The sequence below is a fragment of the Eublepharis macularius genome, chromosome 15, assembly GCF_028583425.1.
Source record: "Eublepharis macularius isolate TG4126 chromosome 15, MPM_Emac_v1.0, whole genome shotgun sequence".
Classification (NCBI taxonomy): Eukaryota; Metazoa; Chordata; class Lepidosauria; order Squamata; family Eublepharidae; genus Eublepharis; species Eublepharis macularius.
The window spans coordinates 54,680,499-54,695,731 of record NC_072804.1 but is presented as its reverse complement, the minus strand read 5'-3'; the positions used below and the strand labels follow the sequence as shown (position 1 = coordinate 54,695,731).

General features: G+C 48.6%; 1 protein-coding gene across 1 annotated transcript; it reads right to left on the bottom strand.

The window, feature by feature from the left end:
• Positions 1-462: 462 nt before the first annotated feature.
• Positions 463-6,189, bottom strand: SPRED3 (sprouty related EVH1 domain containing 3). The gene is made up of 5 exons (XM_054999031.1): positions 6,022-6,189; positions 4,734-4,902; positions 2,929-2,996; positions 2,234-2,395; positions 463-1,170 (listed from the first exon to the last, which is right to left on the bottom strand). The coding sequence occupies exons 1-5, from the start codon at positions 6,187-6,189 to the stop codon at positions 463-465; spliced, it is 1,275 nt and encodes a 424-aa protein (XP_054855006.1).
• Positions 6,190-15,233: the final 9,044 nt, after the last annotated feature.

Here is a 15,233-nt window from a genome sequence, read left to right as displayed (position 1 = left end):
ATGAATTTCCTCCAATAATATATATGTGCGTATGTGCATATATATATATATATATATATATATATATATATATATATATATATATATATATATATTATTTTTTTAAAAATCTCCCTCCCCTATGGGGTAACAGAAAAAGGAGGGAGATAGTAGCCTGTTACCTTTGCTAGCCTATCGGACCCCTGAGCCCACAATCAATTTGCAATGGTGTTTCCCTTCTCGCTGCTTCCCCTACACTTTTGCTATTTTTAAAAAAAGGCCCCCAGTTTTCAAAACAGGAAAACGAAAAACAAAAATTCCACTGACCGGCCTCGAACACACAACACCCTCGTTCCAAAAAGCGGTGCAAGAGGAGAGGGACAGAGATCGGAGGGGAGGATCCGCAACAAGCCTCCGGCTTCCTTTCAAGCCGTCTGGCGTCTGCCTGCTGCCCCGCGGCTCCAACCGAGCGCCCAGCTGGGTTCACCGCACCGCCTTGTGCTTCCCACCACAACAGCCGCAATGCTCACCGCACCAGTGACAGGCGTGGAGGGGTAAGTAGCAGCACATGCAAGGGACCACGAGGGAAAGGGTGACCAAGGCCATCCAGCGGATGCAGAAGTGAGGGTGGCCAGTGTCGCAAGAGCAAGGGTCCGAATACTCTCCCTCGGAGTCCGACATGCAGTGGTAGAGCATGCTCTCAGCACACCACATACAAGTGAACTGGTAGACACAACGGCCGATAGGGTCGGGAGCGTCCTGGCACTGCCCACGCCCGTTTTCCTCATTGTTAAAGACGTCCCGGCAGTAGACGCAGCGAGAGGGCACCGTGTCTTCCTCTCCCCCTGCAGCCCCCTGTTGCTGCTGCGGGTCCTTTAGGGACTTGTGTTTGGGGGGTGATGGGGCACCGTGGATGCGACAGGAGGGAGAGGCTTTGGGGTCCTTGAGCCGCCCTTCAGCCCCGGGTGGGAAGCAATACTCTTTCTCCCGTGGGGACTTGCCCCCGCTTCCCCCGGCCTTCTCAAAGTGCACACACATGTCGATCTTGTCGGGGTCGGGCTGGCGCTTCTGAACCACAGCCCGCCGGTAATCCTCGTACCCTTTGGTTACCCAGAGATCTTTGCAGGGGTTGATGCTATCCAGATCCTCTTCTTCCGGAAGGGTTAGCTGCTGCAGGAGCTGCGGCTGGCCCTGTAAAATGTGGGGAAGCAGAAATTAGACTTGTTTTTTTGTACAGACAAAGAAGCCTTGAACTTGGGTCTTGAAAGCCACAGACTTGAGCCTTTGTCATTAAGCGGCTCTGGGTTTATTACTACTACAAAGAGATTGGCTTGATAGTCCCTCTCCTTCCGTTTCCCGGAGGATCCCTGGAAACAGTAACTCTCCAAGGAGGTTAGGAATTTCTACCAGTGATCCTGCCACTATCTGCTGCTTCCTGATCCCAAGCCAGTTTGGTGTAGTGGTTAAGAGCGCGGGACTCTAATCTGGAGAGCCGGGTTTGATTCCCCACTCCTCCGCTTGGAAGCCAGCTGGGTGACCCTAGGCTAGTCACGGCTCTCTCAGAGCTCTCTCAGCCCCGCCCACCTCACAGGGTGTTTTGTTGTGGGGATAATGATAAGATAGTTTGTAAACCACTCTGAGTGGGCATTAAATTGTCCTGAAGGGTGGTATATAAATTGAATGTTATTATTATTATTAAGCAGGGCTTTTTTTCTGGGAAAAGAGGTGGCAGAACTCAGTGGGTTGCCCTCGAAGAAAATGGTCACATGGTTGGTGGCCCCGCCCCCTGATCTCCAGACAGAGGGGAATTTAGATTGCCTTCCGCGCCGCTCGGTGGTGCATAGGGCAATCTCAACTCCCCTCTGTCTGGAGATCAGGGGGCGGGGCCACCAGCCATGTGACCATTTTCAAGAGGTTCCGGAACTCTGTTCCCCCGCGTTCCTGCTGAAAAAAAGCCGTTATTAAGTAGCTACCCTTAATGCTTCTCACAATGCTGCACTGTTGATAACTACTTACTTGCATGAAAAAGCCCCAGCAAAAGCCGTGCTATACAGAGCCTGAGCACAAAGCTAACCACCTTCTCTTTCAACCATAAACAGAGAACAGTGGCTCCCCTGGAGAAACTTTTTACTCACCCTAGGTGACTGTCTACATTGCAAGCCTAGAACAAAGCTGCCAGTTTTGCAGAAGATTCTTTGATGTAGTCGGGGAGGAGGGCAGGGAGAGGATTGCCAAACCTCAGCCACGTACGTACCTGTCCTGCTGACATCGCCCCCTGCGCGGTGCCAAACGAGAACTCTTCTGAGACCGGCGAACGGAGGTAGCAGCTGGATGAAGACTCGCTGGTCACAATTGTGACGGGCTTTGGAAGCATTTCCTTCCGACTGTTTGATGAAGACTCGCTGTCTGTGTGCACCTAGAGAACAAGAGAGAGAGAGAAGACTGCATTGCAGAGATGGTGGTACCAAGAGGGTGCCCGCCTTACCCTTGCAACCCAGGGCCCTCTCTTGGCACAGAGGTAGCAGAATGAAGGCTGCAGTAAACGTGCACCAAAGTTGTGGCTCCAGTCAGATTCTGAAACCGAAAATTCAATTTGCGGCCATTCACACAACACTTTACGCAGACCAGGGCAAACTTTGATCTATTTGGTCATGCAAAGGTGGACTTGATTGGAGTGGAATTCGAGGCACCGCGACCTTTCAGCTGCCAGGAAGCAGGCACAGCAGCCCCTCCCCACGACGCTCAGCTCAGGAAATTTCCACATGCACTGGCGATACCCTTTCAACCCCACTGTGGCAACTAGGATGCATGGAAGTGCCTTTTTTTTTTTTAGGCTATGATTTCTCTGCCTTTCTGCAGAATTTCATTCCAAGCAAAGGGAAGGGCACTCGCTATGCATGCTGAGAAGGAGGCTGTGAAGCGACAGAAAATCCCCCCCCCTGCACTTACAGCAAGAGCTTCGTCTGTTCCATTGGCTTCATCCTGCGAGGAGGAGGAAGAGGAAGGTGAAAGGGAACCTAAGAGAACAGTGGAAGGAATACAGTCACCACAACGATAGAAATCACACTGAAAAACAACCTCTCTGCCACATGTATACCATGCAGTTCCTTGAAGGAGTACAGGGTGGTGTGGTGTAGGTGGTTCTCACTCCCTCTATATTATCCTCACAACGACCCTGCAACGTAGGCCTGGCCAAGAGAGGGGAGCTCAGTGAGTTTCACAGCTGTAGAGTCTGTAGCCAATGCTGTACCTGCTGTGCTGTGCTGGATCTTTAGTGAAATCTGCACAGGGCGCTAGATCTCAGAAGCTCTGAAACACTGTAAAAGATTCTGGGATGTATCCTGGGCATGTTTCCAAGAAGCCTGGGGTACTGGCATAGTAGTATTGGTGGTGGTAATATTATTATTATCATTAACAACAACAACAGCAACACATTTTAAAAGCATTAACATTCTCTTTATGAATCAAAATATAGATGTTAATATAATAATTTCAGAGAACAAATATATAAGGTGTTGGTGGTCTTTGATTGAATCCCCAATCTTGTTAAATTTCTAGAAAGCTTACAGGGAGAAAATTGATTCATTTGAAATGTGGTGCTGGAGGAGAGGAGGACAGCCAAAAAGACAAGTGGGCACTAGATCAAATCACGCCTGAATTCTCCCTAGAAGCTAAAATGACAAAACTGAGGCTATTGTACTTTGGTCACATCATGAGAAGATAAGCTTTTCTGGAAAAGTCAATAATGCTAGGAAAAGTGGAAGGCAGTAGGAAAAGAGGAAGACCTAAAACGAGGTGGCTGGACTCAATAAAGGAAGCCACATCCTCCAGTTTACAGTACCTGAGCAAGTCTGTTAATGAGAGGATGTTTTGGAAGTCTTTCATTCATAGGGGCGCCATAGGTTGGAGACAACTTGATGGCCCATAACACACACACACAGGTCCAATAGCACTTTAAAGACCAACGAGATTTCCAGGATATGAGCTGTCAAGAGTGAAAGCTCTCTTTGTCAGAGCTTCGCCCGATGAAGGAAGCTTTGATTCTCAAAAGCTCACACCTGGGGAATCTAGTTGGTCTTTGAGATGCTATCGGACCTGAATCTTGCTCTTCCACTACAGACCAACATGGCCACCCACCTGAAACTTCCTATAGTTTTTTTTAAGGCATTTCTTGGCCACAATCTCGGCCCAAAAGATCCTTCCCCAGAATGGCTCCCAGAAAATTAATCACAGTAACAGAACTAGTACTCAATATAAAGGGTATTTTTCTTATCTGGGTATACAGAATCTGGGGTTGGGGATCTACAGAAGGAAAATGGCAGAACGGGGAGAGCGAAATCCCCCGTCTCCTCCACACTGTGGCCACGAATAATTTCACTCCCCCCTCCCTCACAGCTTTTATTTCCAGCCACATAAAGAGATATGAGACGCAATCATAGATATCTGATGTCTCATCATGGCTTAGTAATTCTTACAACCACCTTGTAAGGTAAGCTACTATTACTAAGATGGGGGAAGAGGCTGAAATAACCAAAGAGTTCCTTTCTTAAGGCACCCTGTTAAGTCCATGGCTGAGGAGGGATTTAAACTGGGCGGTGGAGGGGGGGAGACGTCTTGGCTCACCGCCGAAACGTTTTGTCCTTCTGCTCAATTCCTTCCCCTTCTTCTTGCGCAGTGGGCTTGCTTTAAGAAAAGTCCCCCCCCCGACTTGCATGTCCCTTTGCACCTTCGCAACCCCTCTCCCCTCCCCTCACCTTCTGTGATCTCCTCCAGGGCAGCTTGCACTCCTTTCTCGAAGGCCACAGCATCCGCAGGGCTCTGGAAAGTGAGGCCGAACTTGCTGTCTCCCACTTTCCAGTGGTGGAAAATGGGGTTCACCTTGTTGTAGACAAGGTCCCTCTTCAGTGTGCACTCCAAGATGGTCTGCGGGAGACAGGGGAGAAGGGCAAAGGAAAGGTTGGCTGTCTGTTGTGGCCCAAAACTTTGGGACAGGCTGCCTACCGCTGTTACACCTGGTGACAGGGAAATGGGGGTAGGGTTGCCAACTCCACCTTGGTGAATTCCTGGAGATTCGGGGATGGTGACGAGGGAGGGTGGAGTTTGGAGAGGGCAGGGAGCTCTGGAAGGATGTAATTTCACAGAGTCCACCCTCTGAAGCTGCCATTTCCACCAGGGGAACTGTAGCCTGAAGAGAAATCCAGGCATTGCACCTCATCATGTGTTCCCTGGAGGGCGCTTCATTTGGCCGAAAAACAGCTGCTGGTGGCCCCTGGACCCAAGGATGCTCAGCTGGCCTTGACTAGGGCCAAGGCCTTTTCGGTCCTGGCTCCAACCTGGTGGAACTTCTGGTCTGTTGAAGTTAGGGCCCAACGAGACTTGCCAGGCATCTGGTTGAGGTCAGGGTGTGGGCAGGCTCTCCTGCTGGTCTCTTGTTGTCGAGGGGGGACTGAAACCCCCTCACCCTAGTTTTCCACTGATACATTAATATCGGCTACCAATTCCCATCTTGTGGGATATTTTGGCTTGGCCAGGCGAGGCAGCCCACTCTGCTAAAGTGCGTACCCAGGAATGATACTAAAAAGAATTTGGACCGTCAGTAAAAGTTTTGCTATGTTTATTCATTCACTATTTTTTAAAAAATATTTTTTGTGATGAGGAAACATGCACTGTACATTAAAGTTAGTTTAGCTACCCCTATATTAAGTATCTTTATGAACTGCACTCTGTACACGCCGTGTGAAATTGTCCTGTGTTTCAATATTATGTTTTATTAATACGTTTTATCAACTTTTGAGATGTTGTATTCATTATGGCTATACATTTTGTATTTCTGGATCGATCCCCCTGATGAATCTCTTCCCTTTGCACCCTTTGCCCTTTTTTGACCCCATAGAATTGCTGTCTCTGCCTTTCTCATGGGCACCATCGCTTGCCAGGAAACCATTCTGAAAACAGAGCCAAGCTGGGTTTTGCCAGCTGTGGCTCTCGATATGGGGCCCGCAACATTTCCCACCATCAACCTTCCCACCTCACTCATCTCACCGTCTGGTCCCGAAGGCGCTCCCCACTGATCAGGTACTGCCGGTGACGCCCCTCTTCCGGGCGACGGACCTTACAGATCATCACGTGACTCAGGCCGCCGCCACCCATGGGCACCCAACCCCCGCTTGAGTCGTCTCGGCTCATCACCACAGCCCGCACCCGAACCATGTAACTGGGCAGAAAGAGAAGAAGAGCAGTCAGGAATAGGGTTGCCAACTCCAGATTGGGAAATTCCTGGAGATTTGAGGGTGGATTCTAGAGGGGGCAGGGTTTAGGGAATCATGCAAGTATCTGACATTGCCAACGAGCTGTATTTTTTCATCCTGAGTCTTTATAAATATATAGCATTATTAGGCAAAATCCTCTGGAAAAGTCAATAATGCTGGGAAAAGTGGAAGGCAGTAGAAAAAGAGGAAGACTCGAAACGAGATGGCTTGACTCAATAAAAGAAGCCACGTCCTCCAGTTTGCAGGATCTGAGCAAGTCTGTTAATGATAGGACGTTTTGGAGATCTTTCATTCATAGGGTTGCCGTAGCTCGGAGATGACTTGACGGCACGTAACACACAGCATTATTAGGCAACAGGCTTTATTCCACAGCCATTTCACACATCACCCAGATTTGCTGTAGAGCATAGGACCTTCTTTTCTACTTCAGCCTGATTCTCCTATTATTCCTGTTTTAGTGACCCACCAGTGAGAGTGTCCGGACGCACAATTTAGGAACCCCTGCTCTAAGGAACAACTCAGGATGGTATGCACAGAGCTCTCCTTCCCCTGGTTTCATCCTCAAAACAGCCCTCTGAGGTAGGTGAGACTGTGCCCCACCGTTGCCCAGCAAGCTTCAGTAGGATTTGAACCCAGGTCTCTCACAATCTCATTAGTCCGATGCTCTAAGCACTTGAGTTCCAATAATTTCTTCAATACATTTTCAGACAGACCTTCCTTCTAAATTCACTCCACCATTGGGGATATGAAACTGAAGAATTTGGGGCAATCATCATCAATTAAACATTAAAACCTATGTGACTAAGACTAACATCCTAGCGCACGTGCAAAGTGCTACACTACAGTCACTCCATTGGCTACCTATCCTACGGTGCTCTGTTCACGGTATTGGTTATCACATACGAAGCGCTTCACGGCCATGGCCCGGCATACCTATGGCCGGGACCGCCTCCCTCCCTATGTTTCTCCACGGCAGCTTTGCTCTTCTGATCAGAGTCTCCTACAGGTGCCACCCTGCACATGGGTGAAATCAACAGCAGCCTGTACACTGGCTTTCTCTGCGGTGGCTCCTACCCTGTGGAACAACTTGCCTGAGGTCAGGAAAGCCCTCATTCTGCTAGCTTTCCAGTAATGATGCAAACCGAATAATTCAAAAAGGCTTTTGTATTGTCGGGAGGGGTCTCAGATGCTCCATTAATGATTTAGGGACCATAGACTTCACCCTTATATTGCCTTATGTACTATCTGTTGCTTTAAACATGTGCTCCTATGTCAGCCCTAGAAACAGCAGTTCTGTTTCAGCATTATTTCAACTCTGTATTGGATTCTTGCTAATGTTACGTCTTTGTAAACTTGTGTTTATTTACCCTACGGCATCGTTATGACCTTGTCCTTGATACAGACTGTATTAATCTCACACAGTGTAATCCGCCTTGAGACTCCGTGCAAAAGGCAGACCATAAATGACATCAATAATAATAATAAGTAATAATAATACTTTCTCTAGAATGTGTAAGGAAGAGATTGGGTAGAATGTGTTTCCAGAGGAGACATCGTGGCTTCCTAGAGGTTGAGCCCCTGTGTCCTTAGAACCCGTGCCACAAGAATTGACTACACAATGTAGTAAGAAAAGCAATTTTCTCTGCAGATGGGTGGAAGGCCTCCCCCCCACCCAAACACCTGCTTTCCTGACATATCACTAAATCGAATTCTGAAGTGCTGGCCCTCGGATGGATAGCAAAATCCATGCAAAGATGCCAGCTGAAAGTTTGCAAAAAAAAAAAAATCTGTTTTCATGAAACAGCCCCCCCCCCCGCCCCCCCTGCAACACACAAAATCACCACCACTTCTCCAGTCCATGCCTGGCCCGGTCACCTCAGCTGCCAACTTTTAAGCAAACACTGCTCTAATCTGATTCTTACGGCCGGCAGATGCTTTTCAATGCCTTGTGCACAAAAGTTAATCATTAAATTGCAGCAGGATTGGGGGGGGGGTTGTCGGCTGGTTGGGTTGGGAAGGTTGATTTTGATCTTGTTCTGGTCGCCATCGGCAGCCTCAGTTAAAGACAGCCCTCGATATTACACAGCGAACAAAAAAAAGGAGCGAGAGCCTGAGAGGGCAAAACCAAAACCATGCATGTATGTCAACAATGACGGTGGTCGGCAACGGACGACTGGGAGCAGTCCCAAGCCAGCAAAAGGTTTGAGGAAAATGGCCAACGAGGACTATGTTGTTGATGTTCTCCATCACTTCTTCAAGCGCCGGCTGTGGGACAGCCAGCGTTTAAGTTGGCCGTTCTCAAGCAGTTCTTGACAAGTGCGAGTCAAAAGCCACCCACTGCCCCATCCAGGTTTATTCCAGACTGCAGGCTCTCTCCCCCTTTCTCTGCACAAACTGAGAGCCAAACTACAAGTGACGTCTTACACAGGTTGGACACTAGTCGGCTTCCCTCAAGTTTTGATGGGAAATGTAGGCGTCCTGGTTTTACAGCTGTAATGGAGAGCCAAGCTGCAAGACCAGGACGCCTACATTTCCCATCAAAACTTGAGGGAAGCTGACACGTGTCCAACCTGTGTGAGGCGTCACTTGTAGTTTGGCTCTCAGGCAGTAGGCAAGCTGTCATGTGTAGAAAGGAAAAGGGGCTGTAATCGGGGCATCCAACGAGCCACGCTTCGTGGTCTAGAGGAGAGGGCTGGTGGTTTCCCTGTCCCAGGCCTCCCACCTCTTCCTCTTTCGTTGCAGCTCTCCCTCCATTTTGGTGCCACAGGCTGTGGTAGCCGTCAGGGAGTTTGACGCCTCATGGAGTAGAGTTGGCTTGCTTACTGGCCGGCTTTTGATTGGCACGACCAGTTTTTCCGTCACACTACTTGGTCAGATGAGCGGGGTTTGATTTTTTCATATAATGAGAGGTACAGGAGAGTCCAGTTTTTAACTCTTCAGTGCCTTTTTAAGGCAAATAGATTTACTGTGCCTTTATGGTTTTCACAGCACGAGATCTACAGACAATTTTAACTTTCAAATCCATTCCAGAGTTTTCAGTGCCTGAAAGGCTGCTTTTCTAAACACGGCAGCTGTCTTTGGCTGCCGTGTTTAGAAAAGAAACGAGAGAGAAAAGGAGAACTGTTGGTCTTTGATGCCTTACTATTTTCTGTAAGATGCACCCTTTGACTCGTTTGCTCCATTCTTCGAACCCTCCCCTCTGTCCCTGGACAGGACACCCGAGCTCTGCCCCTTGACCCCACTGGTCCTATGCCTGGATCAAGCTTGCCCCTTGCCAGAGTTGTGCCTTCTGAGAGCTGGCAACCCTAGCCTAAAGAGGTAGCTGGCATCATGCAGCTTAAGCCCTTGTCGAGGTGAGACAAGGAGAGAGGGCAGCATCACTGACTGGCAGTATGAAGGCCATGCATGAGCCAGGCCTGGTATAAATACTGGAAGCCTGGTCCTCGGAGAACAACACCTTTGGTCGGCTGTAGTGCAGGATCCATGCACTAGGGTTGACAGGTCCTCGTGGCTGCAAGTGAGGGATGGAGGGGCATGCTGGCAGGGCCTTATCTCGCACATGTGCACACTCCAGAATGCTCCCACATCATGCTGGGAATGAGGTCATTCTCAGTGCAATATGGAAGTGACGGATCATGCTGGGGACTGATTCAGTAAAATTGGGGCCCAAATTGTGACCCACCAGCTATGTCGTCATTCCTAGCATGATGGGGAAGTGTGGTCTGGAGCGTCCAAGCCTGTTTCCGTGCCTTCCCTCCCCACCGCCAACCAGAAGAGAGGTGGCAGGGGGCCGAGGCTGGGAGCAGAGGATCCCCCCATTGGGGGGCTGTTAATGCTATCACGCACTCCCAGCCTCGATTCAGGTGCAACTGCTGACAAACTGGCCCTGGCAGTAGGCAAAGCAACCAGGACACTGAAGCAACTCAAAACAAGAGGATAAGATTGCAGAATCTGCTAACTAAGAAACAGAAGCCCAAATCTCTTCTTGGGCACAGAGAACTCCTTGGGTGGGTCTCCGGTAGAGCTGCCAACATCAAGGTGGGGTCTGGAGATCTCCCAGAATGACAACTGATCTCCGGACAACAGAAATCAGTTCCCCTGGAGAAAATGGCTGCTTTAGAGCAGGGACTCTATGGCGTTATACCCCGCTGAAGCCCCACCCTCCTCAAACCCTGCCCTTCCCAGGTTCTCATTTCCAGGAAATGCCCAAACTTAGAGCTGGCAGCCCTAGTCTTCGAGATCCACTGGAACTGATTCCCATCTCCCATTTTACAGATCAGAAACACTGAGGCTTTCAGAGATAAGGAGTCTGCCTGATGCTGGACCGATAATCCGTGGCAGAAAATTCTTAAGGGCCTCAAGTTCCTCCGTGGCCCACAAACCGTGGCCAAGATTAGCAAAGGCATTAAGTAGACCCCAACCAAGAGAAACACCCCCAATTATAAGACTATTCTGCAACTGAAGCACCATTTGTGCTAATGGCCCCCCCCTCACATATTTATGACATGTTGATTGACAGACTGTTGACACCAAAGCCGTCCTATTTTCAATTTATGCATATGTTTTTTTTAAATAAAATCAGCCGCAGAATTGTAAATGCAAAGCTCTACTACCCAGAAGCTGACCATTGGGGCGGGGGGGGGGGAGTAAGCCCCTTCCTGCCATTTCCATTCCGTTCAGCAGGGCTTGCGCTGAAGAGTTTTCCCAATGAACCGGGTCTCCTAGCCAGGATTTCGAACTGACAGCAGGACCCAGGCACTTCCCTTCCTTTGCTATCGTGGCTGCTGGCAAGGAACAGGAAGTCCTCGCCCACTCTCACCATGACCGATGGCCATCGAGCCATATTTGCACCTTCTAGCTCAGCAGCAAGCAGGTGACCCAAAAGACCAATGGCCACATCGATGTGCTGACTCTGGCCTGGCTCTCCAGTTCCAAGAACCCAGGCCAAGACTGCCTGGCTTCCCCACCCACCTCTCTGCATGCATAGACCACCCTGAGCATGTGTAGGCCTGGATGGTCCAGAAGCCCTGGGATCTCTTCTCATCGAAAAGTAGCCTCAGAAATATGCCCCTCCCTAATCCAGAAGACATTTCAGTATTCTGCTGGAATGTCGTGGGCCCAGTTCAAGCACGGAGGCCTTCTTGCCCAAGTAGCAATTAGATACAATAGTCGTGAAATCCTAACGAAATAAAGACTTAGAAAAATTACAAAATTAGTCTTGCCGAGTCAGAAACGGGACACCGCCCCCTCTCCAAATGAACCAGTCTGCCTAATCCAACCTGCACGTATTCGGACCTATACTTGAAATTTGATCCTATGAACTTTGAGTAAATTCCCGGAATATTGATGGACTTCAGAAGTATTAATTGTTCATAGGCGATACCATCATTGTTTTGCACTAGCACTTTACGTATAGGTCTGTATATGAAGACTGTGTGTACTGATATGTATTGAATGGCAATTTGAATTATGAAATAACAGCAAGAATAATTTTGTAATTTTTAAAAGTCTTTGTTTTGTTAGTATTTCATGACTATTGTATCTAATTGCGACCTCTTCTTGTGATTCTCCGCATTTTGTTCCTTGCCCAAGCAAGCAACGCAACGAGCATACACCATTGTTGGTGAAACGCAAAGAGACGTGACTTCTTGTGTCCCTGGGACGCAAGTCAGAAAGCACCTACATTCCCGATTTTCTTATCATGCCTGCCGAGTGTGGCTCACTCACCTGTCCCGCTGACCTCTTCTTGTGATTCTCCGCATTTTGTTCCTTGCCCAAGCAAGCAACGCAACGAGCATACACCATTGTTGGTGAAACGCAAAGAGACGTGACTTCTTGTGTCCCTAGGACGCAAGTCAGAAAGCACCTACATTCCCGATTTTCTTATCATGCCTGCCGAGTGTGGCTCACTCACCTGTCCCGCTGACCTCTTCTTGTGATTCTCCGCATTTTGTTCCTTGCCCAAGCAAGCAACGCAACGAGCATACACCATTGTTGGTGAAACGCAAAGAGACGTGACTTCTTGTGTCCCTAGGACGCAAGTCAGAAAGCACCTACATTCCCGATTTTCTTATCATGCCTGCCGAGTGTGGCTCACTCACCTGTCCCGCTGACCTCTTCTTGTGATTCTCCGCATTTTGTTCCTTGCCCAAGCAAGCAACGCAACGAGCATACACCATTGTTGGTGAAACGCAAAGAGACGTGACTTCTTGTGTCCCTAGGACGCAAGTCAGAAAGCACCTACATTCCCGATTTTCTTATCATGCCTGCCGAGTGTGGCTCACTCACCTGTCCCGCTGACCTCTTCTTGTGATTCTCCGCATTTTGTTCCTTGCCCAAGCAAGCAACGCAACGAGCATACACCATTGTTGGTGAAACGCAAAGAGACGTGACTTCTTGTGTCCCTAGGACGCAAGTCAGAAAGCACCTACATTCCCGATTTTCTTATCATGCCTGCCGAGTGTGGCTCACTCACCTGTCCCGCTGACATCTTCTTGTGATTCTCCGCATTTTGTTCCTTGCCCAAGCAAGCAACGCAACGAGCATACACCATTGTTGGTGAAACGCAAAGAGACGTGACTTCTTGTGTCCCTAGGACGCAAGTCAGAAAGCACCTACATTCCCGATTTTCTTATCATGCCTGCCGAGTGTGGCTCACTCACCTGTCCCGCTGACCTCTTCTTGTGATTCTCCGCATTTTGTTCCTTGCCCAAGCAAGCAACGCAACGAGCATACACCATTGTTGGTGAAACGCAAAGAGACGTGACTTCTTGTGTCCCTAGGACGCAAGTCAGAAAGCACCTACATTCCCGATTTTCTTATCATGCCTGCCGAGTGTGGCTCACTCACCTGTCCCGCTGACCTCTTCTTGTGATTCTCCGCATTTTGTTCCTTGCCCAAGCAAGCAACGCAACGAGCATACACCATTGTTGGTGAAACGCAAAGAGACGTGACTTCTTGTGTCCCTAGGACGCAAGTCAGAAAGCACCTACATTCCCGATTTTCTTATCATGCCTGCCGAGTGTGGCTCACTCACCTGTCCCGCTGACCTCTTCTTGTGATTCTCCGCATTTTGTTCCTTGCCCAAGCAAGCAACGCAACGAGCATACACCATTGTTGGTGAAACGCAAAGAGACGTGACTTCTTGTGTCCCTAGGACGCAAGTCAGAAAGCACCTACATTCCCGATTTTCTTATCATGCCTGCCGAGTGTGGCTCACTCACCTGTCCCGCTGACCTCTTCTTGTGATTCTCCGCATTTTGTTCCTTGCCCAAGCAAGCAACGCAACGAGCATACACCATTGTTGGTGAAACGCAAAGAGACGTGACTTCTTGTGTCCCTAGGACGCAAGTCAGAAAGCACCTACATTCCCGATTTTCTTATCATGCCTGCCGAGTGTGGCTCACTCACCTGTCCCGCTGACCTGCTAGGATTTTTCTTTCAAAGCATCACCCACAACAGACTGAAATCCAAGAATCAGCTGCACACACCAGCTCCATGGTAATGGAGAAAGGAGCTGAGCAAGCTGCCTGGTAGCAGCTACAAGATGCAGGATCCAGACAGCAGACAAATCCCTGGTGCCATCGCTCCTGGATTCCTGGTGTGGATCATTTCCACACGGGACCTGGAACGGTTCAAGATCGTCTCCGAGCCAGGCAAAAAAGATGCTTTCTTCCTTCTATGTAGGGGTGGCAAGTTGCATAGGCACAAGCGATAACCATGCCCCCTCATCCTCAGGGATATATGTATGTATATCTATATGCTTTGAACTGCAGCTGTCAGCCGATTAAAGAATTTTTAGTTGATCAACTGCCTGGTTCATAAAGATTACATTTAAATAGAATTTGCATGTCACTCCAATGACACACGTTCCTTTTTAAGACATCGAAGAAAACACAAAAGAATACATAATTTAAGAAAGAAAAGCTACCCCCTCATCGTCTGACGGAAAGGCCATCTTGAAAATATTCCTTCTTCCATTCCATGTTACAGCAACACACACACTAAGCAAAGCCCACCTCCGTGACCAAAAATGTGTGGGCTCAAACCTTGAAGCCCCACCGATTAAAATTGCTTCTCCCCCAATTAATCCAATAAAGATTCACCTGAACAATCTGCCGATTTTTGACACACTAAACCGTTCGGCACAAAACAGGCACCGAATTCCCAGCAACGGTTGTTTCATTTGCCAGACACCTCGCATAACCTTCTGCCCTGGTCCACAGCCCACACACATGCCTTCCTCTTCTTTGATTAGTCAGGGTTTTAAAAATTTCTTTTTAAATTTTAAATGTAAGAGTGGAGTGCACACCTCTGTACAGTCAATTTTCTTGCCGAATGATTTCCCTATTTCGACATCTGCCACCACCCCAAATTTAAGAATTTTGCACCATTCAACCGAAGGAGCCATTTTCTTCTACAGACTCGACGTAGACGATATTCTCTTCTTCTCTACCCTCTTTTTGTACACTGCTATATATCTAGCTATGCTTTAAAAGGGGTTGCATTTTTGGCAGTCTGCAAATGATGCATTTTTTTTTTTAAGTCAAGGGGAAGGCAAAGAAGAGACCAGCTGTTAGAGAGAGAGGAAGCTAGTCTGCATGGTCAAACACACACACGGCCCATGGAGCAGGTTGGATTGGCCACACATCTTCTTCAGAGAGAGACCGTGATGGAAGGACGCGCCATCTCATGGATGGCCAAAGAAGCCAGCCTCAGCAACGAGGACGGGCAGATGCAGATCCGAAACCCAAAGAAAAGCCAAGAAAGGGTGGGTTCAATTGCCTTGCTCACAACTGTGCTCTAAAACACAGAATACTCCTTCTAAACCAGAAAGGCAGAAATCTGTGCTGGGTGTCGAGATATCTTAGTTAACAGTTAATTTTAAGAAAAAACGAGAACAAGTTACTGGTCCTCATGGTTCCCGCTAATAAAAGCTTGTAAAAAGCACGCGTAGCTGGTGCTAAAGGTTAACAGCTGCTTCAG

Excerpts from the sequence above, each read along its gene's own strand:
- SPRED3 (XM_054999031.1), bottom strand. The coding sequence starts at position 6,189 with ATGGTTCGGGTGCGGGCTGTGGTGATGAGCCGAGACGACTCAAGCGGG. Across the intron at positions 4,903-6,021 it reads AGCGCCTTCGGGACCAGACG|ACCATCTTGGAGTGCACACT; the intron begins GTGAGATGAGTG and ends TGTCTCCCGCAG. Across the intron at positions 2,997-4,733 it reads CCTGGAGGAGATCACAGAAG|GTTCCCTTTCACCTTCCTCT; the intron begins GTGAGGGGAGGG and ends CTGTTCTCTTAG.